Here is a 26018-nt window from a genome sequence, read left to right on the forward strand (position 1 = left end):
ACACATGGACTATAAGAGATGAGAGAAGTAATAGCAGGGTATTGTGCAGGGATGACCAATTTTGGGCAGGATTGTCACCCTGGGGCTTCCCAAATCCCCACACTTTGGATGAGCATAAACACAACAGTTCACGATACTTTTTCCTGATAAGCCTGGACATGGCTGTGGACCAAACCGCCATCTTTGGAATAGTATCTGCAGCTCCATGGAATGTAATTAATAAGTGCCATATATTGTTTTTTAATGTTTTATGTTTTTAATAGTACATGCAGTTATATATAATAGTTTCATTCTGACAATCATATGCATAGACCATGATTTGTTCCATTTTCAGTCCCTAGTACTTCCTTTCTCCCTCCTCCGTTTTGTTTCTCTACTGGTCTTCTATTGTTTTATAATTGGTGCTTTATTGATATAAATTAAGATGGAATTCACTGTGGTATATCCATATATGTATGTAGCATAATTTGATAAATTTCATTCTTCAGTTCCTCACATTTCCCTTCCCTCTTGATCTCCCCTTTATTTTCATGGTTCTTCCCCCACTTATTTTGCCCTAGCTTCTACATATGAGAGAAAACATTTGACTTTGAATCTGGTAGGTTCTCCATCTCTATTCATTTACTGGCAAGTATCATTCTTTATGGCTAAGTAAAACTCCATTGTGTATCTATACAAAAATTTTTTGTTTATCTATTGATGGATACCTGAGCTGGCTCCATAATTTAGCTATTGTGCTGCTATAAACATTAATATGCCTGTATCACTAGTCCATGCTGATTTTAGTTCTTTGGGATAAATACCAAGGAGTGGAATAGTTGGATCCATTTCTAGTCTTTTGAGAAATCTCCATACTACTTTCCAAAGTGGTTGTACTTTGCAGTCCCACCAACAATATAAGGGTGTTCCTTTTCCCTTAAATCCTCTTCAGAATTTTGGTTTTCTTGATGATTGTCATTCTAAGTGGCATGAGATGAAATCTGTTTTGATCCTTGTTTACCTGATTGATAGTTGGCCATTTGTGTTTTTTAGGTGTTAAGTTGTTTGAGTTCTTTAGAGAGTCTGGATATTAATCCCCTGCTGAAGGAGTAGGTTATGCCTAATATTTAATAAGGTGTTTTAAATTAATTGATTTGGGCTAAAATAACACTGTCTTAAAATTACCTGTTGATTCATAACTTGACCCAAAGGCAGAACACAATCTTGAACTGACTTATAAATAACTATTTGCTCTAGCACATAGCAAGTCTATGAAAGCTCTACTACTTGCAATTAATGGAAAGTGCCCAAGGGGTTCTGAATTTCCAGGGAATAGCAGCTATGAAAGTGGATCTTGTACCTGCTACAAAGTCTGAATTTCTATATATCACACCCAAATTCATTCAATACTCAGAAGGTGATTTTTCACCTTTTCCTTGTCAGAGCAGAAGAAACTATTCAGGGATGGGGATTTTTTATTTTCATATGAGGCACAAGCCAATCAATTAGCTTTCCAAGTATAAGCAACATGAGCTCATCAAGTGAAGGAAAGGGCAGAGACAGCAGAATCTCAAGTCAATAAACTGAAGATTAAAGCAAATGTGTTTAGGAAAAAAAAGTACAGCAGATATTCAACTCTGGTATAACTTACAGCATGTCAGGTTAGGTCTCACTTCATTGCTTTATTTTTTTAAGTAAAGTTCAAATAAAATCTTCCTATGTTCACAAAAATTCTTTTTGGCTAGATAATAGGGAAGTGGGAAGCACATCCTATTTATAGTTCAAAGTTCTTAATTGCAGGTTAACTTCAGGTTCTAAGTGCCAGGCTGGGCCCTCAAGTCATTCAAGTAGAATATCCAGGACTCCATGGAACAAAGACTTGAAAAGCATTAAAGGATATGCTGAAAATTAATTGAATACTTTTCATGGTAGACAAGTGCGTGACTTTGTATCACATCAACACAGAGACCGGGGAAGATGTTTAAAACTGAGGGAATGAAGGAGGCAAGATACTCTTTCTATTCCTAAAATTATCCCCAAACAGAGAAGGATCTTTCTGCACCTTTGTGGTTCATGAAATGACTGTTCTGATCCAGTGGTAGAAGCCAGTACCCTAATTTTATGGGAAATGTGGCTCAGTGCAAAAAAACCTTGAACTAAATGTTCAGAAGGAAGGTTCAGCTTTTTGAGATTTTCCCAGGAACATAATTTTTAAATGAAGTGAGTTAAGAGATTGGATAATGTGATAGTAGATCCCCTTCACAGAATGCCTGTAAAGCATTTAGCACAGTTTCCAGCTCAGACAGGCACCATCTTTCATTTTAATAATTTGGTGCATCCTGTACTATTTATTTCTGATAAATGATTTACTACTAGTAGCCCTATAAGATGAGTTGATGAGGTTAGCAACAAAAATTACCACCTTAAGGGAGGTCAAATGGATTTCTTGAAGGAGGGACTAAAAGTTTGTTGCACTGAATCTATTTAGCTCTAAATATGAGAAGTAGGAGTCATTGCCAACACCAAGATTTCTTATTGATGCCTGAAAAGCTATCATGGATATGTCCTAAATATAGGCTGTAAGTGGCTTGAATGCTGGTCTCAATTTGAGAAGTGTATGGCAATGGATTTAGGGTCTTCTCTGCAGAGCCTGCCCAGCGACCCCATATAATGGAATTGTTCAGGGAGGTACCTCACAAGTGCTCCAATTTCACTCAGCTGCAAGAGCTTGAAGGGCATCCAAAACGGATGCCATGTATTTGACTTTGTTGCAGTTATTTCTAACAAAGAATGAAGCAAAAAGGGCCTCTGAAAGGCCAGAGATGAATATGAAAAGCTTTCTTGGCAGTGCAATGACTAATTGTTTCTTATTCACAGAAGAAAAGCCTAGAAATCCCTCAACTGATATATACGCATAAGGAAAAGGTTTTCTGATAGAACAGTGTGTCAGGGCTGTGGAGAAAATTGATGATGTGGCTGCAGAATCTTCCCCCTCAGTGGGGAATGGGGACAGAAAACAGTGACCATGCCCTTGGAGTGTATACAGAATGTGTCTGCTTTCTGTAATGCAGATAACTGCCTCAATTCCCTGCCTCCTTTTGAAGAGCTGGCTAAGACCTACTTACCTCTGAGAGGACTTGGCATGGTCTGAGCATGTGCTTCACTGGTGAAAGTCACTGGAACTTCATAGAAAATACCAATATTGTTTTTTTAGGTTCATGAAGAATAAGCAATTTCTTCTTATAAAGGAAACTACTGGAAAAGGAGGGGGCCATTTTATAGCCAAAAACTCATGTTGTTTTCAAGAGGAACATTTACAAGATAATTAGAAAATTGCCAGGTGCAGTGGCACACACCTGTAATCCCAGAAGCTTGGGAAGCTGAGACAGGAGGATCTCGAGTTCAAAGCCAACCTCAGCAATGGTGAGGGGCTAAGCAATTCAGTGAGACCTTGTCTCTAACTAAAAAGAAGATAGGGATGTGGTTCAGTGGTTGAGTGTCCCCAAGTTCAATCCCTGAAACCAAAAAAAAAAAAAATGAGACTTTGGTCCTTAAAAGCATTTCTTTATGTTAGAAGAGCCAATGAATGCAAGAATTTCTTAAATTCTGATGTTAAAAAGTAAATGAATACTTCTTTCATCCATACTGCTTCTTAATGCATAAAACTTATAGAATATACTCTTAGAGCAATTAGGCTCCATGGGAATTATGACATGTTAGTAAAATGATTTTTACTGATAACCAACTAGATTTAGTATGGTGAGTCTTGGGGACCTCCAAAGAGTACCAGTATCTCTAATACTATTTAGGGAAAATGTAGTATTTTAAGCCATTAATGGTGAGAGTTGATAAAATTTTAACAATGTTCTAGATATAACCAATTAGTCACTTTAAACTTAGAGGAAAACATTCCTAATGGACATACATGTAGGCTATATGCCAACATGGATTTTTAACCACTGAGGCAGTGTATCACACAGGAGTTCAGTACAGGATGATATGCAGGCTTTGTACTGTTGCAGTGTGGTTAAACAGCAGAGACATGTCCCAGAATCCCTGTTTGCATGGTCTGGATTGAAGTTGGTCATGAGAGAAACTTGCATTAGTAAGGAAACATAAATGAGCATTCATTTATTTCATGCTCATAAGGTCAGTTGATGGCCCCAGGTATTGTGACAGCTCAGAACTATCATCCCAGGCCAAAAGGTGAACTAGCAGAGCTCAGTGACTCTTCTAGTCGCCTTCAGCTTTGCAGGGTCCTGGCCAGGCATGTGTGTGTAGCACCAAGACAAACATGGTGCTACATGTTCACTCAATATTGCAAGCCTGGTTGCCAGTTGTAACAGAATCCAGGTGTGTCAATTCTCAAGCTGGCAGTACCTTTTCCCTAAATAGTATTAGAGATACTGGTATTCTTTGGGGGTACCCAAGACTCACCATACTAAATCTAGTTGGTTATTCTGCTACAACCATTTATGTACAACTAAAGAATAAATAAGAAATTTATTTCTTATGGTTCTATGTAAAACTAGAGCATTTTCAAGTCAATTGCCTTTCTTAGATCCAGGCCCTGGTTTTCCACCTTTTTACTAAAGTGACTCCCTGCTTTTGCCCATTAACAGTGAATCAGATGTCGAATCAACTCCTAGTAATACATTCCTTTTGAGTTCTTGGTGGATACTCACTGTAGCCTCCTGGGCTGACTAAAACAGGTATGTAAATGAAAATTATTTTCTAGGGATTCCTTGCATCTGGACAGTCATAGTAATGTAGATGTGGCGTTCAGTGAATGAAGCTTAAATCAATGGAATACTAGAAGTCTTCCTCTGTATTGTACTGCTGTAATAGAACACCTGTCACTGGCTCATTTATAAAGAACAGAAATTTAATTAAGGTGTTTGCATCTTGCTGCATTATTCGAAGGCAGGAGGGCAAAAAGAGGCCAAACTCACTTTACAGCAAACAACTCTTGCAATAACTAACCCATCCCCACAGTCGGAGCAAAATCCTCTCGATCCCATCACCTCTTAGTAGGCCCAACCTCCTATCAGTGTTGCATTTGTCACCGAGTTTCTAATATGTGAACTTTGGGGAACATGTTCAAACTGTAGCACTGGAAGAGAGAATGGTTACGTCTTTGCAGTGGTAGAATTTGTCAGGTCTGATAAATCATTGGGACTGCAGTGAAGAAAGGCCAGACAACATCACTGGATATTAAGGATGCTTGTCACAGTCTGTCTTCATTTTCTGTACTAGTTGGCTGTTCACAAAGGGACTAGAACCAATAAAATGGACTATAAATATCTGTTGTTTCAAGTCAAAATAACAATTTTTATCTTATTTAATGATAGTGGTTTATTACGGGGAAGGGGATAAGGAACTTTAAGCTATTACTTGCATCTATAATCAGATAGTTAGCTACAAAGTCGGAAACATTTTATATCAATTTTAATTTCCTTGCCTGATGTTTTTGAGTTTTTAAATAGTGTAAAAGCCAGTTTAGTCCACTTTTGTACCGAATTTAAATTCTGATTAGTGGAATATACAAATAATAAAATGTATGCAATAAAAAAGAAATATATAGCCAAACTAATTGGTAAGTGAATTTTCAGTTGCTAAGGAACCTATAAGTGGCTGCAAAATAGTAGTAAATCAGGCCAAAAACTATGGTTTGCTGCTTTCTATTTTGTCTGTGTCTCTTTCCACTTCAATATAATTCCATGTTTCATATTTTTATAAGAAACAGTACATTGAAGTACCCTCAGATATATGGTGCCATTTGATATTACCTCTGAAAATAATAGACTAGAAGAGCCTATTTAATTATAGTCATCGAGAAAAGCCCAATTGTGTTTGTCTGCTGTATTATCCTGCAATTCCCCCTTGCCATTTTTAACCCTTAGATGATATGTATATTAGTCAAAACTTCAAATTCCTTCATAGAGCAGCATCTTTATACTATCAATTTGATAAAGGAAATGATACCTTACCATTTTCTTCTGAATTAACATCTCTGATCAGTAGAGGCACAACATAATTCTACAGGGAAAAAAAAATCTTAGGAGAATCGCCCCAGTTATGTAGATTTTAATGTCTTCAACAAACATTAAAAATAGTGTGGAAAGATGCAATTGAATATGAATCAGAAAATATATTCTTTGACAAATTGATGGAAGAGAAATAAATCACACAATTCATCTTTAAAAAAAATAGTGTGGAAAGATGTGCACCTGACTTATATCTTTATATCAAAACTGTCATTGAGTAATACGCGGTACCCCTCTCATAATTTGGGCCTAATTCAATCACAAGTATCATTATACTAGGTCAGGGGTTGCATTGGCTGACAAGCCAGACACCTGTGACCTACTATCTATTCTTCTGGCCAGCTACAGGACAAGAGTAACAAAGGGACCACAGGGCCAGAACTGGCAAAACTCTTGTCACCCTGACAATGCCCTCCATAATGTTTTCTCTCTAATCTGAATTATATAACCCCACTGAAGTTAGAGATCAACCTGAGGAACACATGGAAAGGACATGGGATCTAGCTCAACCTCCCAGGACACCCAGAACCATCTGAGGTGGGTGATGGACTGAGGGAGAACTTCTGGGTGTCTAGAACTGCCCCTGCCACTAGTTAGATGGGCGATCTCAGGTGGTGACATAAATCTGTTTCACACACCTACCTAGCACTGCAGAGAACTTCCTGGATTCCCGTCTCCTGGGATGTGGAGATGAACTAGATCTCAGTTTTGTCTAGTTCCTTTCCAGCTCAAATTCTATTCATTAATGCAAAGAATCTCTTGGCCATGGTGTCTTGAGGTATCATTTTAAATTATTGTATGGCAAGTTTGTTACATGAGATTTAAAAGAAAAAAAATTTAACTTAGCCAGAATTGTTCCAAAGATTTTTTTTTTTTTTTTTTTAAGCACCAACTATAGAATATGCTCAGGTGACAACAAATTCCAGAGACTGAAGAAAGTACCTGGATGAGGTCTGATGATGGGGAACTCATGGTCTGATCACTCCAAGGACAACTTTTTAAAGCTTTGTCATTTCTTGATAGCTATTTTTCAGTGCAGGATGACCAGATCATTCCATTTATTTTTATGCCAACTTAAATTTAGTTTTGAAAAAAAATACCTGTGATTTTTCAATTCAATCAGTTCCCTCCCTTATTAGTCACCTAAAATAGTAGAAAAACTAGAAATAATAGCAATGTGCCACAGCAAAAATGCTTGTATATAGCTTGGCATGGCTCTGATCATTTACGCAGAGTAAATTTTTTAAAGTAGAATAGTTAGGAGCCTTTGATAAATTTTAGAATGATTCTTCAGAAGATTAAGATCCATTTACATGCCCAGCAGCAGTGTGTGTTTTCATGTCATCTTTAATACTCAGGACATGGAACACCCAGGGACAGAGCCATAGTCTCCACATTACCTGTGTTGCCAGTGGTGCATCTTCTCAATTTATGGCAAATTATTCCTATTGTATTTGGAAAAATCACCAGTAACATAAGCACATATTATCCAGGAAGCTGTTCCTTGGCTTGGTTCTAAATAAAACAAAGACTGAACTGCATGAAAAATTCCCAAATAAGAAATGTGGGTAGGTGGGAGGGGGTAGAGCATATTTACTATTTTTAAAACTACTTACTTTTGTACTCCAGAGAGGAGGCAGAATTTAAAAAAAAAAAAAGGGGGGATAATAAAAAGGCCCTTCAGATCAAGCTAAGAGTCCAAGCTGGACAGGAGAGTTTCCCATGACCATTAGTATTTCCATTTCAGTGTCTATTATGGAAAATTTACAGACACTGATATTAACCAGTTTGGGTGGAGTTTATAAGAGTCTGAAAACTTGAGAAGCAATGAGTCAATGATGCATTTTAAGTTTCTGTTGTCTAATAAGGGAATTAGTACTTTTTCTTTTTAATCACAGTAGGATAACTGACTGAAAACTAGCCTCAGCCCAGAATTCTCCTTCAACCATGAGGGAAAGATGCAGTTCACCCTTGTCTTGGGGAAGACAGCATCCTAGGGGAACTGTGTAAGTTCAAGGTGATGAGAGAAGCAACAGATGATCACTGGGTTAATAGTTCTTGGATCTCCTCAGGAAAACCAGAGGAGCCTGAACTTCAACATCCTTTTGTGGACTAGAATTGTAATAGGCATTGAAGGAGAAATTCCTAAAGGCAGACATTTGGAGACCAGAGATTATACTAGAGTCAGAACCCAGCTAATCTTGTATCTATCTATGTTCTACCAAAGAGTGAGGAGTTAAGCATTAGAGCACAAAGGTTAATTCAGGGTGGAAAAATGTTTATGGGCTGTTCATTAAAATGAATATCTCTAGTTACATAACATTAATTTTTATGAACATATTTAATAAATGGTTTATAGCCAATAAAACAATCTCTACCTATTCTATTTGTGTCATTCTGAAATTAAATACTGTAGTAAAGGAAAGATTAAGTAGAGATTTTTTTTCCAATGCTAGTGATCAAACTAAGAGCCTTACAAATACTACTCGAGCTATTCTAGCTCAAGTACAGATGTTAGACTGAATTCTCAAGGTGTCTTCATAAGCAATGTTTCCTCCTGAAGAAAAGCCTACAAGATATAACTGCTTCTCACTTGATCAGTGACCCTCAGTTCCCCCATCTACAAAGACATGTGGATTCTACAACAAAATTTATGAAAGATTATTAATTTTACTTAGTTCAGTGCAACTTTTATTGAGCAGATGTGTACTCTAGGAATCCTAAGTGTCCCCAAATTTTGGCCTCATTTTTATATGTAGTAGCATTTCCCAGGCAAGGCATAGCAAATGGAAAATTGCAATTCAGAATAGAAAATCAAGTTTTCTTGAAAGGCTGATGGATAGGGTACCAAGACTATTCGCCCTATTTTCTTGTCTGGCTGGGGTGGTTCCTGTTATAGGTATCTCCTTAGAAGATTGTGGGGAGACTTTCCACAAGTTCCCACTGGCCAGAATTTACTTGGAATGAGAGTTTCTGAGAAGGCCCTTTGGTCAGGGATGGAAAGATCCTGATGATTCACTTTGTGTGGAACTGAAAATTGGATCTCTGGTAATAAGATGGGACATATGTGATCTTCACACAGTTTCTTCCTCATATATTTTCTCTACTCCAAAATGAATCCAACATGAGACAACAGTTTTAAAAATAGAATATAGCCTTAACTGTATTGTACATAATACTGATACTCTTATTTTGAGGAAAGATAGGAACTTTAAGTGCATTCTGTTTTTCATTCTATACTGTCAAAATGGCAGCTCTACAAAGGGAGTGTTATCACTCAGTGTCTAGAAATTTCTATCTGAAAACCATATAACCTGAGGACAATTTTTATGTCTTTAATGATACAAAAATTTATAAAACATGTACCACTAACTCAAATTTCCTTATTAAAGGGAAGAAAGATCTTCCAGGGTCTCCCTTGATATCAAGCTGATAGATGATGGGTATGGGGACCAAACAACTTCACAGTACACATTCCCTGACTCTGAGAATACATACATTTTAAGTAGTTAGTTTTGGCAGTTAACGATCAACAGAGGTGAAGAGTGAGCTGAATCAGGTGTAACTTAGTGCTTCAAATGTGTAGTGATTATTCAACCAAGTTAAAAGATAATGCCACTTTTTCCCAGCATCCAGTAGGGCCCTACAACTTTCTATTGTGCTTATAGCCTCAACTCCCAAACCCAGGCCCTAAGGCAGCACTGTAGTGCTGAGCAGGAGTTGAAGATGTTCAGCCCACAGTCACCAATATGTGTGAGTTTCTCTTCATTTCTGAAGCCCTGAAATCATGAAAAGGTAATCTTGTGGGAGCAATTTATTTTTCCAAATACAAGACTTTGATGTGGTCAAAAGAGGAAGAATTGAGGAGGAAGAGTTATCTGATCTTGACCAGAAATAATCCTGTAGGTGACAATGGGAAGTACTAACCTATTCTTTAAAAGACGGCCCACTTTCCACTTATACAGACCTCTACTGCTATACCCCAAACCCCTTATCCAACTCTACTTGCAACTTACCTACAGGTAGCATGTGGATGGCGAGTAAAGTATATTCACTTGAAGAAACAGTGCACAAATATTCTGTACTGTCTGAAGGGGTAAGATCTGTCAAAGTCAGAGAAGTCACTCATTTATGAGAATCAAGGTCATTGATAATTGTGTTTTGTGAGCAAGCCAGGACAGAGGAAGTCCCACTTTCCACTCTGTACCATAGAACTCTGAAGTCTTGATTCAGTAGAGAAAAATCACTGATAACTTGACATAAAAGTGATCATTTTGCATTTTCCAAAAGCCATCTAACAACAGAACAAGAAAAGAAACATCAATGAAGAGAAAATTGTTGAACAAGCTTTCTAAGTTACACTTAGCAGGGAATAAATGTTGTAATATTGATATATTTGGAAATACCTTTTTTGAAAAGCAATTAGGTATTTGTGGCTGTAGAGTTTCATAAAAAGAAAAGCTTTACTGACACGATTCTAAGTTTCTTTAGTCCAAGGTTACTTTAGGCCTTCAAAGAGGGCTAAGCTTGGGCCAGCTGGGGAGATGATGCATCTGGGTATGACCAGAGAGTAACACAGAGGAATGTTGATACCTCCTACTAGCCTATTTAATTCAGTGTTCTTCTGTTAGCCCCTCAAATGCTGCTATTCCCGAGGTCTCCTCTGGTTACTTTATCTACTACCTAGTGGTCCCTGGTACTTCTATGTTCTCAACTACTTATTTCTCTATCTAGAACAATTCCCTTTTTGTGCATATATGTACTACATTTCCAACTCTGCCCAAGGAATCCACATTGGAGTGAGATCTTTTAGAAAGAGTATTATTGAAAAAAAAAAAAAAAAAAGAAAGAAAGAAAGGGTATTATTGACTTGCTTCTCTGGTTCCATTCTGTCATTCTTGCTCTGTAGACTGACTTCTATGAAGTGCCATGGATTGTTCCGTGGTTCGAAGTCCACCTGTGAGAATGATGCTACAGCAAAAATTGTTTTAAAGACAAATCCAGGATTTCAGATCAATGATGGTTTTAAATCCTTCTTTGACTCCATCCTACATCTAGGACCATCTATTTCAGGCTCCTTAGAAAAGTGTAGAAGTGTTTTTGCCTCCCTCTCCAGGTTTACCCCTTGATCTCCTAGTTTCACCCTAAACTACCTCATACTTACACAAATTCAGCCAATTTTACTCCTGTATGCTTTTGACTTGGAGTGTCTGTGATCTCCTGGAATCTCCTACCACACTTAAAATTCTGCCCTTGTGCAACTTCCTTAAATATGTGTTCTGTAACAACTCCGTACATACCTCACCACAGTGAGCAGAAACACCTACAACCTTTGTGTGCTACATTCCCAGTTTGGTCTTATTAGTAGGCATCTCTACAAGATACCATGGATCCAGAATTGAGCATGAGTTCACGTTAACGTTCAGCTGTCTGAGAGCAAGGACACTTGATATTCAGTTTAAAGAACTAGTGCTTCAGATATTCAATTCTGAATAAACATGAGAAATGACTATTTTCCAAAAAAAATTTACAATTTTATATTAACATTTCAACCCTTCCCCCATGTCTCTGTTGCTGCCTGGCTAATGGCAAGTGAACATTAAATGACTGACTTTAACACTAGAATCAGGTAAAGGTGACGAGTCCTTCATAATATTGTAATTTGTTGGTAAATATTTTCAAACTATGAAATCCTGGGGAAGAGAAATCTGAAAAGAATAGCTAACCTCCACTTTTCCTACATAGGAGAGATTGACAGAAAAAAAAAATTGTTCTGCTTCTAAAAATATGAAGCAATTCTCTCTGGAATTAGATTGGGACATGTCATTTTTCTTCCCATTAATATTTTCATAAGCAGGTTATAGTGTGATCAGAGTTTCCATTTGTTCAAATCTTTGGAAAGAAGGGTTAGAACCTGATTCTGTCATAGAGGTTTGGGTAAAGATTAACTGAAAAATACTATGTAAGAGACTAAATTACAAGCAATAATACCATTAGTTTTTTGTTGTCATTGAAATATTGGGAAGAATTGGAGGTTGTAAGCTGCTAAGAGACAAGTATTCCTTCCTTTTCCTTTGCACATTAAAGTGAAATGCAGATAGAAAATCCTGTTTAGAGGATGAACAACAAACACAGTAATAGTCATGGAGAAATTTACTACTTTCCATTTCACAAATATTTTCATTTGACTAAAAAACATCTGGTAATTTCATCAATGAGTAACTTAGGCTCAGATTTTAAAATAATTATGTAAAGTAATGAAGCCAGTAAAGATTAGCATTGCCACAGATATATATTTTTTTTTGTAAAAGCTATCCCTAAGACCTTCCAGTCAGTGACATAGCACTTGTACTCAGAAAGTCCGACAAACCCACCTTCCAATCACCCTGTCCATCTTTGCATCAGCAATTAATTTTCAATAGCACATTAATAAGATGAATTTGATCTTGTGATATTGAATGAAGTGATAAAGAACCCCAATACCCAATTTCTTCCGTATTGCTTTCAGAGATGGATGCATTGTCCATTCTCCACATAATATGTGAAAGAGGATAAACGATTAACACACTACATACCAGGAAGCTGTTCGTGTTCCTCTTTTCATACTGCATCACAGGTGCGAAGATAGCTTTGCAGAAGAAAGAAGGGCACATGAAGGACTCTCACCATCAGCTTCTTAGACCATCTGTGCAGAAATCACTTTAATGCCCTTGCAGTGAAAAGCTAGTTTTTAGAAGCAGAACTTGGCAGTTTCTGAAATGAAAACCAAAACTCTGTAGAATTTTCAGATAGTGTCCTTATCCAGAAAGAATGAGAAAGAACATGCATGGGTACACAGCAAATGGCAATCTCTATTATATTCTAGGATCTTAGCTGACAAAGAAATCTGAAGGTCTCATTGAGCAAGCAAAATGTGGGCATCAGACTCTATAAACTAGAGTTCATGCAGAACTCTGAACTCTTCAGATACTTATTCAGCCTATTTGATTCTGTTTACACATAATTCTTAGATTTCTGAGTCAAGGTATAAAGCAGCTAAATGAAGCAAAGGAAAAAGGAACTAGTTGTGGATAAAATAACCTATTAGGTAGAAAATACACCCAGAATGTATAATGCTATTAACTATTATAGATTATATGGAAGCATACCTTGGAGATATTAAGCTCAGTTCCTGACTACTGTAGCACTGTAAATATCACAATAAAGCAAGTCACATGAATATTTTTGCTTCACAGACATATAAATTTTATTTTATCATTATAGCACAGTTTTAAGTATGCATAGCATTATGTCTAAAAAAACAATGTACATACCTCAATTAAAAATACTTTAGTGCTAAAATTGCTAATACTCTCCAGAAAATCACATCAGCAAGCTGGTGAAGGGTCAATATTGATGACACTGACTGATCAGAGTGGTGGTAGCTGAAGGATGGGGTGATTATGGTTATTTCTTTAAGTAAGACAACAATGAAGTTTGCTTCCTCAATTGATTTCCTTCACCAAAGATTTTTCTATAGCAAGTGAAGCTCTGAAAGAATTTCACACACAATAGAACTTGTTTCAAAATTGGAGTCAATCCTCTCAAAACTTGCTGCTGCTTTATGTTTCTGTAGTACTCTAAATTTCTTGTTGGATTGAGACATCTAAAATGATGACTCCTTTCCAGAAGGTTTCCAATTTCATTTTCCCAGATCGACTAGAAAAAAATCACTATCTGTGGCAACTATAGCCTTTCAGAATGTATTCCTTAAATAATAAAACTTGAAAGTTAAAATTACTCCTTGATTCATGTGCTACTAAATGAACATTTTGTTAGCAGTCATGAAAACATGACTGTTTAGGCCTGTCTTGACACAAACTCCACCTGAGCTTTTAGGTAACAAGGTATATCATCACTGAATAGTAAGGTCCCCCCCACCCCCACCCCAGATCTGAAGATTGAACTCAGCCTTGTGAATGCTCAGCAAGCACTCTGCTACTGAACTAAATCCCCAACCCCTTAATGGTAAGATTTTGAAAGAAATCTTTTTTTTTTCCTGAGAAGTTTTAAACAGTTGGCTTAATATTTTCAGTAAAGTATGTTTTAAGCATGTGAAACCAGGTATGGTTGTTCCATTTATAAAGTACAAGAACAACAAATTTACTATGATTCTTAAGGGCTCTAAGATTTTTGGAATGATAAATGAGCATTGATTTCCATCTCAAGTCCTCAGCTGTATTATTTCCCACCAAGAGAATCATCCTGTCCTTTGAATTCAGGTGTTGACTTTTCCTCTCTACCTATGAAATTTCTAGATGGCATCTTCTTGCAATACAAGGCTGTCTCCTCTGTGTTGAAAATCTGTGGTTCAGTGTGGCCACCTTTATCAATGATCTTAGCTAGATCTTCAAAAAAACTTATTTTCCTTTGTACTTTAATGCTATGGAGACAGATTTTTCCCCCCTGAAGCTTGCAAAAGTTTGAGGTGACAAACTTTTCTTCTGCAGTTTCCTTACCTTTTTCAATCAGTAGAATTGGAGAGTTAGGGCCTTGTTTTGGATTAGACTTTGGCTTAAACTAATGTTGTGGTTGGTTTGATTTCTATCCAGACCATTAAAACTTTCTTCACACCAGCAATGAAGGAAGTTCTGCTTTCTTATTCACATGTTCACTGGAATAATACTTTCACTGGGAAGTTTCCCTTGAGAACCTTCCATCTACATTCACAGTTTGGCTGTATGTCATAGAGTTCTGACTTTAGGCCTATCTTGGCTTTTGACATGCCTTTCTCACTATTTCTAGCTAAAGACAATGTGAGAACCATGCAACTCTTCCTTTCATGTGAACACTTGGAGGCCATTGTAAGGTTATTCATGGGCCTAATTTAAGATTGTTGTGTCACAGGGCATAGGAAGGTCCAAAAGTGGGAGACACACATAAGAATGGTCAGTGGGTGGAACAGTCAGAAAGTGCATGCCATAGGCCAATTAGAATCACCTTCATAGGGACATGCTTTGTAGGATCTCAGAACAATCACAATAGTAATACCAAAGATCACTGATCATGGATCACCATAACAGATACAATGATAAATGTTTAGATGAAAAATTTACCAAAATGTGCAGACAGGAAATGAGTAAATGCTTTTGGAAAAATGGTGCCAACAGGGTTCCTCAATGCAAGGTTGCCATGAACCTTCAGTTTGTAAAAACTGTAACATCTGAAAAACAAAATAGAGTGAAATGCATGCAGTATATTGTAGTATGCCTGTAATATACTGTGTGAATGATTAGAAGCCCCACTAATAGACCACAGCATCAATAATCCTTAAAATAAGAATTAAAACACATGAAGCTTTGCTTTTCATTTACTTTGTTCAATTCAGGTTGAATCTGTTTGATTCAATTTAACCATGAAAATGGGCAACAATATGTTGACTATGTAGCTATAGTATAGTTATTACAGATAAAAGTGTACACTATGGTAACTTCATTTTATAACAAAAATCTAATTTGAATAAAACAGTACTTTATTCATCACACTGGCAGAAATATTTAAGATTGATAATATTCAGTGCTGATAGGACTAAAAAGAAAATAGATACTCTTATGCTGCTGATGTCAGTAACATTAAAATCTTACTTTTCAGATAATTTCAGAATATTAAACAGAACTATAAAGATGTTGTTCCTAATGACACCCTTTGTAATGAAAAAAAGCACTGGAAATCCCTGGATATCCAACAATAGGGAAAATTGCTATGTCAATTATATCTAAATGATGAGACACCATGCATTAAAAGATAATGAGATAGATGTGCAGAAATTGACTTGAAAGAAAGCCCCTAGCATGTTAATTTAGGGGGAAAAAAAACCTTTCAGAATATCATTGAATCAAATCGTTGAGTTTTACAAAATCTCACATGTACACTCACCTCCCACCTCAAGCACCACCTTGTTTGTGATATGCCCAGTTTCTGTTCCCTCATAGCAGACATAAATTCCTTCATCCAGAAGGCTTAATCTTCTTAGACAGAGGCATTCCCATTGTGAATCTCACTATGGAAGAGGGATGTCCCTTTTGCATATTTGGGATGTTTTTCCACCTGGTCACTGCTTTTGTAGTAACTGTGCACTCTGTGATTATCTTGATTCTTCCAGTGAATTACAATGTTGAGCTCACTCTCAAATGAGCAAGGAAGAATTGTATCTTAATCACATCTTCCAATGACAATTTGCTCATTCATATTACCAAGGTGATTGAAGAAAACTGAATAGAATATCTAAAACCAAGAACAGAGATGGTTGAATGAAGTGAATTAGTGATGGAACTTGTCAAAGATTATATCAGGCCTATCTGGAAGAAATTTCCTAGCTCAGCAGCCTGATTAACAGACCACATTGTAAAGAAACCCTGTCTGATTGTTAGAAGCAAGTCATGAAGTTCTGTGTTTGAGTTTCTTCAATTTTCATTGAATATCTTGTTTGATTTGATGTAACTGAGAATCTATAACTTTCTAAAGCATGGGTGCACTAGTCTGCTGCCCACTTGATCAATAATTTCATCTTTCCACCAATTCTGGTCTGCTCAAGTACTGGAATATGTGTGTGTGTGTGTGTCTGTGTGTAATTATAAAAGACTCCTGTTGAGTTTCGTTCCTGGAACACAGTCACTTTTAACACCTACTGTAACAACTATAAGTTAGTTTATCCAGATAGCTAGAGCCAGAGGGCTCTAAGAGTGGGTGGAAACAACTTGGTTGGATCTTAAAATATTTGGAGTATGTAGAAAACAATGCTGGATCCAATAATCTGCCAGAAATATTTGTATACTATTCCCAAGTAGGGGAGGACATGGGAAGGAGAAATCCAAAAGGAGAAATGAAGTGACTTATTTCGTCTTTGGGACAACTCTGAAGATATCCTATGAGAGAGTAAAAGCAGAATTAAGGGAAATTACTCTAGATAGAAATATGTAAATGAAGAAGATTAGAATTACAAATTTATATCATTTTACTATTGATTTCAGTTGTCAATTCCTAGTTATAACAAAAGGTCTTTGCAAAGAAAACATAGCTAGACACTCCATATCACTCAAAAGATCATCTAGCTCCTTTGACCAATTCACAAAATAGTTAAAATAGATCTTGTGTTTCTCTGTGGAGTCTAAGATATTAAGGTGGAAAAGAGCCTTGTTTTGTGTACAATGGAATATACTCCTTTGAACTTTGGTCAAGGGCACCCAAGATGGAAGAACTGGGTGCTCAGGGACTCTGCCACAAAGTCTTTTTTCTCTGCCCACTCCTCTGGGGCTCTTTCCACTCTGCCATGTTGCACTTTTCTTCCTCAAAGAGCTAGTTCTCTGTAGAAAGCTAGAGAGGTTTTGAGAAAGAAATGGAACGTGGTAAAGAAAAGGATTGATTATCAATCTCCCTAATTGCTCACCATACCTAATATTTCATTGGATAATTAAAAATGCCTATCACAGAACCTAGAAAGCTTATAATGCCTTCTGACAAATGTTAAGTACCATATTTCCACTTAGAAAAATCAATTAGCAAGGAGCAGTGGAACACACCTGTAATTCCAGCAACTTGGGAGACTGAGGCAGGAGAATCACAAGTTTGAGGCCAGCCTTAGTAACTTAGTGATACCCTGTCTCAAAAAATAAAAAAGTGACCAAGTAAACTAGTCCTGAATTCAAACCTCAGTACTGAAAAAAATAAAGGACTGGGGATGTGACTAAATTGTAGACACCCATGCATCCACCACACACACATCCTTGATATTATAGTGATTTTATTTCTAGTAGCAGATAACAAATTAGATAGACCCTTACTTAGAGTGGACTAAAGAGTATGATTTTTAATCTTTCTGCAGATTTCCAGCCTGTTCCCTGTTTTTTTATTGAATCATCATTTAGGAAAGTTCACAATGCTACAGAGAAAATATAGATTGAATGTTCCTCATCCAAAATGCTTGGGACCAGAAGTGTTTCAGATTTTTTCAGATTTAGAATATTTACACATACATAACTGTAATGGGACCCAGACGTAAACACACAATGTTTTACATACACCATATGCACAGTCTGATGTAATTTTATATAACATTTTCAGTGCACCTGCATTTTAACTGACCTGTAAAGGTTAGGTGTGGAAATTTACATTGTACCATCATGTCAGTGCAAAAAGGTTTTGGAATAGGAATGCACCATCTATAGCCACTTTGCATTTTGTGTTCATGTTCCTAACTAATGATACAAATAACTAGCACTTGTATTACAAAAGCAGTTACCTCGCAATCCATTCAGATGGTATGAGAAAGACAGCACTGACTATGCCTTCATGTCTTGGGGAGGTCACATTAGTTAAACTATTGAAGAGAAGCAAAGAATGTTATGGATTTTTTTTTTAATTTTTTATTGTGGGTTGTTCAAAACATTACAAATTTCTTGACATATCATATCCCACACTTTGATTCAAGTGGGTTATGAACTCCCACCTTCACCCCATACACAGATTGCAGAATCACATCAGTTACACATCCATTGATTTACAAATTGCCATACTAGTGTCTGTTGTGCTTCGCTGCCTTTCCCATCCTCCACCCTCCCCCCTCCCCACCTCTCCCCTCCCCTCCCCTCCTCTCTCTCTACCTCCTCCACTGTACAACCCTGAGGGTCTCCTTCCATTACCATGCAATTTCCCTTCTCTCTCCCTTTCCCTCCCACCTCTCATCCCTGTTAAATGTTAATCTTCTTCTCCTGCTCTTCGGCCCTACTCTGTTCTTAGTTACTCTCCTTATATCAAAGAAGACATTTGGCATTTGTTTTTTAGGGATTGGCTAGCTTCACTTAGCATAATCTGCTCTAATGTCATCCATTTCCCTGTAAATTCTATGATTTTGTCATTTTTTAATGCAGAGTAATACTCCATTGTGTATAAATGCCACATTTTTTTTATCCATTCGTCTATTGAAGGGCATCTAGGTTGGTTCCACAGTCTTGCTATTGTGAACTGTGCTGCTATGAACATCGATGTAGCAGTGTCCTTGTAGCATGCTCTTTTTAGGTCTTTAGGGAATAGACCAAGAAGGGGAATAGCTGGGTCAAATGGTGGCTCCATTCCCAGCTTTCCAAGAAATCTCCATACTGCTTTCCAAATTGGCTACACCAATCTGCAGTCCCACCAGCAATGTACAAGTGTACCCTTTTCCCACATCCTCGCCAGCACTTGTTGTTGTTTGACTTCCTAATGGCTGCCAATCTAACTGGAGTGAGATGGTATCTTAGGGTGGTTTTGATTTGCATTTCTCTGACAGCTAGAGATGTTGAGCATTTTTTCATGTACTTGTTGATTGACTGTATGTCCTCCTCTGAGAAGTGTCTGTTCAGGTCCTTGGCCCATTTGTTGATTGGGTTGTTTGTTCTCTTATTGTCTAATTTTTTGAGTTCTTTGTATACTCTGGATATTAGGGCTCTATCTGAAGTGTGAGGAGTAAAGATTTGTTCCCAGGGTGTAGGCTCCCTATTTACCTCTCTTATTGTTTCTTTTGCCGAGAAAAAACTTTTTAGTTTGAGTAAGTCCCATTTGTTGATTCTAGTTATTAACTTTTGTGCTATGGGTGTCCTATTGAGGAATTTGGAGCCTGACCCCACCGACTGTAGATCGTAGCCAACTTTTTCTTCTATCAGACGGCGCGTCTCTGATTTGATATCAAGCTCCTTGATCCATTTTGAATTCACTTTTGTGCATGGCGAGAAAAAGGGATTCAGTTTCATTTTGTTGCATATGGATTTCCAGTTTTCCCAGCACCATTTGTTGAAGATGCTATCCTTTCTCCATTACACTCTTTTAGCCCCTTTATCAAATATAAGATAGTTGTAGTTTTGTGGATTGGTTTCTGTGTCCTCTATTCTGTACCATTGGTCCACCCGCCTGTTTTGGTACCAGTACCATGCTATTTTTGTTACTATTGCTCTGTAGTATAGTTTGAAGTCTGGTATCGCTATACCACCTGATTCACACTTCCTGCTTAGCATTGTTTTTGCTATTCTGGGTCTTTTATTTTTCCATATGAATTTCATGATTGCTTTCTCTATTTCTACAAGAAATGCCGTTGGGATTTTGATTGGCATTGCATTAAACCTATAGAGAACTTTTGGTAATATCGCCATTTTGATGATGTTAGTTCTGCCTATCCATGAACAGGGTATATTCTTCCATCTTCTAAAATCTTCTTCTATTTCTCTCTTTAGGGTTCTGTAGTTTTCATTGTATAAGTCTTTCACATCTTTTGTTAGGTTGATTCCCAAGTATTTTATTTTTTTTGAAGATATTTTGAATGGAGTGGTTGTCCTCATTTCCATTTCAGAGGATTTGTCGCTGATATACAGGAATGCCTTTGATTTATGCGTGTTGATTTTATATCCTGCCACTTTGCTGAATTCATTTATTAGCTCTAATAGTTTCTTTGTAGAGCCTTTTGGGTCTGCTAGGTATAGAATCATATCATCTGCAAATAGTGATAATTTAAGTTCTTCTTTTCCTATTTTTATGCCTTTAATTTCTTTCGTCTGTCTAATTGCTCTGGCCAGTGTTTCGAGAACTATGTTGAACAGAAGTGGAGAGAGAGGGCATCCCTGTCTTGTTCCAGATTTTAGAGGGAATGCCTTCAGTTTTTCTCCATTCAGAATGATGCTAGCCTGAGGCTTAGCATAGATTGCTTTTACAATATTGAGGTATGTTCCTGTTATCCCTAGTTTTTCTAGAGTTTTGAACATAAAGGGATGCTGTACTTTGTCGAATGCTTTTTCCGCATCTATCGATGATCATATGGTTCTTATTTTTAAGTCTATTGATGTGGTGAATAACATTTATTGATTTCCATATATTGAACCAGCCTTGCATCCCAGGGATTAATCCTACTTGATCATGGTGTACAATTTTTTTGATATGTTTTTGTATCCGATTCGCCAGAATTTTATTGAGGATGTTTGCATCTAGGTTCATTAGAGATATTGGTCTGTAGTTTTCTTTCTTTGAAGTGTCTTTGTCTGGTTTAGGTATCAGGGTGATGTTGGCCTCATAGAATGAATTTGGAAGTTCTCCCTCCTTTTCTATTTCCTGAAGTAGCTTGAAAAGTATTGGTATTAGTTCTTCTTTAAAGGTTTTGTAAAATTCTGCTGTATACCCATCCGGACCTGGGCTTTCCTTAGTTGGTAGTCTTTTTATGGTTTCTTCTATTTCCTCAATTGATATTGGTCTGTTTAGGTTGTCTATATCCTCCTGACTCAATCTGGGCAGATCATATGACTTAAGAAATTTATCTATGCCTTCACTATCTTCTAATTTGTTGGAGTATAAGGATTCAAAATAGTTTTTGATTATCTTCTGTATTTCTGAAGTGTCTGTTGTGATATTGCCTTTTTCATCCCGTATGCTAGTAATTTGAGTTCTCTCTCTTCTTCTCTTCGCTAGCATGGCTAAGGGTCTGTCGATTTTGTTTATTTTTTCAAAGAACCAACTTTTAGTTTTGTCAATTTTTTCAATTGTTTCTTTTGTTTCGATTTCATTAATTTCAGCTCTGATTTTAATTATTTCTTGCCTTCTACTTCTTTTGCTGTTGTTTTGCTCTTCTTTTTCAAGGATTTTGAGATGAAGTATGAGATCATTTATTTGTTGGTTTTTTCTTTTTTTAAGGAATGAACTCCAAGCAATGAATTTTCCTCTTAGAACTGCTTTCAATGTGTCCCATAGATTCCGATATGTTGTGTCTGTGTTTTCATTTATCTCTAAGAATTTTTTAATTTCCTCCTTGATGTCTTCTATAACCCATTGATCATTCAGTAACCTATTGTTCATTCTCCAAGTGATGTATGCTTTTTCCTTCCTTCTTTTATCGTTGATTTTCAGTTTCATTCCATTATGATCAGATAAGATGCATGGTATTATCTCTACTCCTTTATATTGTCTAGCAGTTGCCCTGTGACATAATATATGATCTATTTTTGAGAAGGATCCATGTGCTGCTGAGAAAAAAGTGTAACTGCTTGATGTTGGGTGGTATACTCTATATATGTCAATTAGGTCTAGGTTATTAATAGTGTTATTGAGTTCTATAGTTTCCTTATTCAACTTTTGTTTGGAAGATCTGTCCAGTGGTGAGAGAGGTGTGTTGAAGTCTCCCATGATTATGGTATGGTGGTCTATTAGACTCTTGAACTTGAGAAGAGTTTGTTTGACGAACATAGCTGCACCATTGTTTGGGGCATAAATATTTATGATTGTTATGTCTTGTTGGTGTATGGTTCCCTTAAGCAGTATGTAGTGTCCCTCTTTATCTCTTTTGATTAACTTTGGCTTGAAATCTATTTTATTTGATATGAGTATGGACACTCCTGCTTGTTTCCGAAGTCCATATGAGTGATATGATTTTTCCCAACCTTTCACCTTCAGCCTATGTATGTCTTTTCCTATCAAATGCATCTCCTGTAGGCAGCATATTGTTGGGTCTTGTTTTGTGATCCATTCTACTAGCCTGTGTCTCTTAATTGGTGAGTTTAAGCCATTAACATTTAGGGTTATTATTGAGATATGGGTTGTTCTTCCAGCCATATTTGTTTATTTCTGTTACTAAACATGGTTTGTTTTCCTCTTTGATTATTCCCCCCCCCCTTTACTGTCCTTCCTCCCACTGTTGGTTTTCATTGTTATTTTCCATTTCCTCTTCCTGTAATGCTTTGGCGAGGATGTTTTGAAGAGATGGTTTTCTAGCTGCGAATTCTTTAAACTTTTGTTTATCGTGGAAGGTTTTAATTTCATCCTCCATCCTGAAGCTTAATTTCGCTGGATACACAATTCTTGGTTGGAACCCATTTTCTTTCAGTGTTTGAAATATGTTATTCCAGGATCTTCTAGCTTTCAGAGTCTGTGTTGAAAGATCAGCTGTTATCCTGATTGGCTTACCCCTAAATGTAATCTGCTTCCTTTCTCTTGTAGCTTTTAAAATTCTCTCCTTATTCTGTATGCTGGGCATCTTCATTATAATGTGTCTAGGTGTGGATCTCTTATGATTTTGCACATTCGGCGTCCTGTAGGCTTCTAGGATTTGGGATTCTGTCTCATTCTTCAAGTCTGGGAAGTTTTCTCCTATTATTTCATTGAATAGACTGCTCATTCCTTTGGTTTGGAGCTCTGTACCTTCCTGTATCCCAATGACTCTTAAGTTTGGTCTCTTAATGTTATCCCATATTTCTTGGATGTTCTGCTCATGGTTTCTTAACAGTCTTGCTGAGCTGTCTATGTTCTTTTCCAGTTGAAATACTTTGTCTTCATTGTCTGATGTTCTATCTTCTAAGTGTTCTACTCTGCTGGTAGTATTCTCCATTGAGTTTTTAAGTTGGTTTATTGCTTCCTGCATTTCTAGGATTTCTGTTTGTTTGTTTTTTATAACCTCTATCTCCCTGTATAGTTGATCCTTTGCTTCCTGGATTTGTTTGCGTAATTCGTTGTCGAAGTGATCTTTCATTGTCTGATTTTGCTGTTTAATGTCTTCCTTGATACTCCAGATCATCTGAAGCATGTATATCCTGAATTCTTTATCTGACATTCCATCTGCTGCAGCTGTTACCTCTTCTAAAGTTGCGTTGACCTGCATTGCTTGTGGTCCTCTTTCCTTGTCTTTTCATACTGCTTGCGTATCTTTCCTGCAGGTGCGGGCGGCGGCTCTGCTCTCTCCTTATTCCAATTGGGGTGTCGTGGCTACCACGCCGGCAGGTCACTGGGCCTGTTCTGGGAGCTGGCGGCGGCTCTGTTCTGCCCCTACTCCAATTGGGGTGACGAGTGTACCACGCTGGCAGGCCACCGGGCCTGATCCGCCGGTCGGTTGGTTGCAGGTTTGCCTACCCTGCAGGTGCGGGCGGCGGCTCTACTCTGCCCCTACTCCAAATGGGGTGACGTGTCTGTCGTACCGGCAGGCCACTGGGCCTGTCCCGCTGGTCAGTCGCAGATCTGCCCACCTTTCGGGCACGGGTGGAGGCTCTGCTCTGCCCCTACTCCAATTGGGGTGTCGTTACTACCCTGCCTGCAGGACGCTGGGCCTGTTCCTGGCACGGGCAGCAACTCTGCTCTGCCACTACTCCAATTAGGGTGGTGTTTGTACCACACCGGCAGGCTCCTGGGCCTGATCCGCCGGTCTGTTGTAGGTCTGCCTACCTTGGAGGCCTGGGCGGCGGATCTGCCCTGCCCCTCCTACCACGCCTGCGGACCCCTGGGCCTGATCTGCAGGTTGATCACTGGTCTGCTCACCCTGGGGGCACGGGTGGTGGTTCCGCTCCGCCCCCACTCCAATTGGGGTCACGTGACCATCACACCGGCAGGGCCTGATCCGGGCGTGGGAGAAGGATCTGCTCTGCCCCTACTCCAGTTGGGGTGACGTGTGTACCACACTGGCAGGCCTCTGGGCCTGACCCGCCAGGCTGTCACAGGTCTGTTTACCTTGCCAGCGCGAACGGTGGCTCTGCCCTGCCCCTCCTACCACGCCCATGTACCACTGGGTCGCGGGTCTGCCCACCTTGCGGGTGCGGGTGGCGGCTCCACTCCGCCCCCTCTCCAATTGGGGTCACGCGGTCACCACGCTGGCGAGCCGCTGGGCCTGCTCCGGGCGCTGGCGGCGGCCCGGCTCCTCCCCTCTGGCTCGACGACAAATTGAGGAGACTCGGGTGACTGTGCCTCATCCCCCCTACCAGGAGACCAACTGCTTATGTCACCGCTGGTATTGATGAAGTTCTCTCCTCCGCCGCTTTCTGCAGACATCAGATCTCTGCCATGTTGGTATCCTATGCGAATGGCAGCATTTTGTTCCCCTTGCCGGGCAACCAAAGCACCGGGTGAGTCGTGACCGGCCCTCAGCAGGACCCGGACCGAGAAGCAGTTTCCGCGGGCTCCTAGCCCCGGGCCAGGGAAGTTCCGGGAGCCGGAACTCGGCCGCTCCGTGCTCGGTGTAAGCTCCTATAAGTGTAAGCTCCAAGAAGCAGTCCCCGCGGGCTCAGTTCCGGGAGCCGGAATTCGGCTGCTTAGTGCTTGTTGTATGCTCTGATAGGAGCAGGGTCCAAGAAGCAGCCTCCACAGGCTCAGCAGCCCTGGGCCAGGGCGGTTCCGGGACAGTTCCGGGAGCCGGAACTCGGCCGCCCCGCGCTCGGTGTTCACTCCGATAGGATCAGGTTCTAAGAAGCACCCAGGCGCTGAACCCTAGCAATCTGTCTGCAAGCCGCAGGTGAATTGCAGCCTGAAATTACCTGTTCTATGGCTGAATGAGCTGCGGTCAGTCGAAAACAGGGGTGGTGACGTCAGTTTACCAACATGGTGGCTGCTGGCCTCCTCTGTGGTCTGACTGGTGTGGAGAACCGAGATGGACCGCTTCCTTCCCCCGTCTCGAACCCAGAATTCAGCCCTGAGTATGGTGTTTGCGTGGCTGGCAGAAACTGCAGCGCTGTAACCCTGCGTCTCTATCCCAGCGCGCGCTGCAGACTCTAGCCACGGGGCGATTTGCTGAATAAGCAGTGTTACCCTCCGTGCGACAAACCTGTCGCGTTTGAGTCCCCGTAGCTGATCCTCGTGCGATGGAAATCCTTCCTCCAGGTTCCGGAGCACCCCACTATTGCTGGAAATTCCTAACAAGATATCCTTTAGCCGTCCTGACTTGTCATACTCCCACACAGTGAAGCAGCACACGGGGGCAATGCACTCCCCTCGCCGCCATCTTCCTTCCACTCCTCGAATGTTATGGATTTTATGTGAAAAAAGGAACTGGAAAAAATTTGCATCTGACTCTAGGAGATTAAACTATTGAATATTCACACAAATAATTTCTTGTCATTAATTAAACATATTTTAAAAGTTCAATGACAGGGAAGTTCTTAATGTTACAGGAAAGAAACCAGATTATGATAACTTTTCAATAGCATAGTCCCTTTATTAAAAGCATACACATTGCTGAATTCAGGGCAC

General features: G+C 38.9%; 2 protein-coding genes across 2 annotated transcripts in view; one reads left to right on the forward strand and one right to left on the reverse strand.

Moving 5' to 3' along the window:
- The window catches only part of Myh15 (myosin heavy chain 15), a 163143-nt gene extending 162051 nt beyond the window's left edge, over positions 1 to 1092 (forward strand). Inside the window, 1 exon segment of the mRNA XM_071614911.1 lies at positions 1033 to 1092. Within this exon segment, the coding sequence (XP_071471012.1) occupies positions 1033 to 1092 (60 nt within the window).
- The window catches only part of Hhla2 (HHLA2 member of B7 family), a 161287-nt gene that overhangs the window by 8650 nt on the left and 126619 nt on the right, over positions 1 to 26018 (reverse strand). The window contains 8 exon segments of the mRNA XM_071614912.1: positions 3105 to 3494; positions 5970 to 6018; positions 6669 to 6798; positions 7427 to 7541; positions 10043 to 10289; positions 12602 to 12654; positions 15942 to 16033; positions 18304 to 18381. Coding sequence (XP_071471013.1) covers positions 7456 to 7541; positions 10043 to 10289; positions 12602 to 12654; positions 15942 to 16033; positions 18304 to 18381 — 556 coding nt within the window. The 3' untranslated portion in view covers positions 3105 to 3494; positions 5970 to 6018; positions 6669 to 6798; positions 7427 to 7455.

The sequence above is a fragment of the Marmota flaviventris genome, chromosome 8 (assembly GCF_047511675.1).
Source record: "Marmota flaviventris isolate mMarFla1 chromosome 8, mMarFla1.hap1, whole genome shotgun sequence".
Classification (NCBI taxonomy): Eukaryota; Metazoa; Chordata; class Mammalia; order Rodentia; family Sciuridae; genus Marmota; species Marmota flaviventris.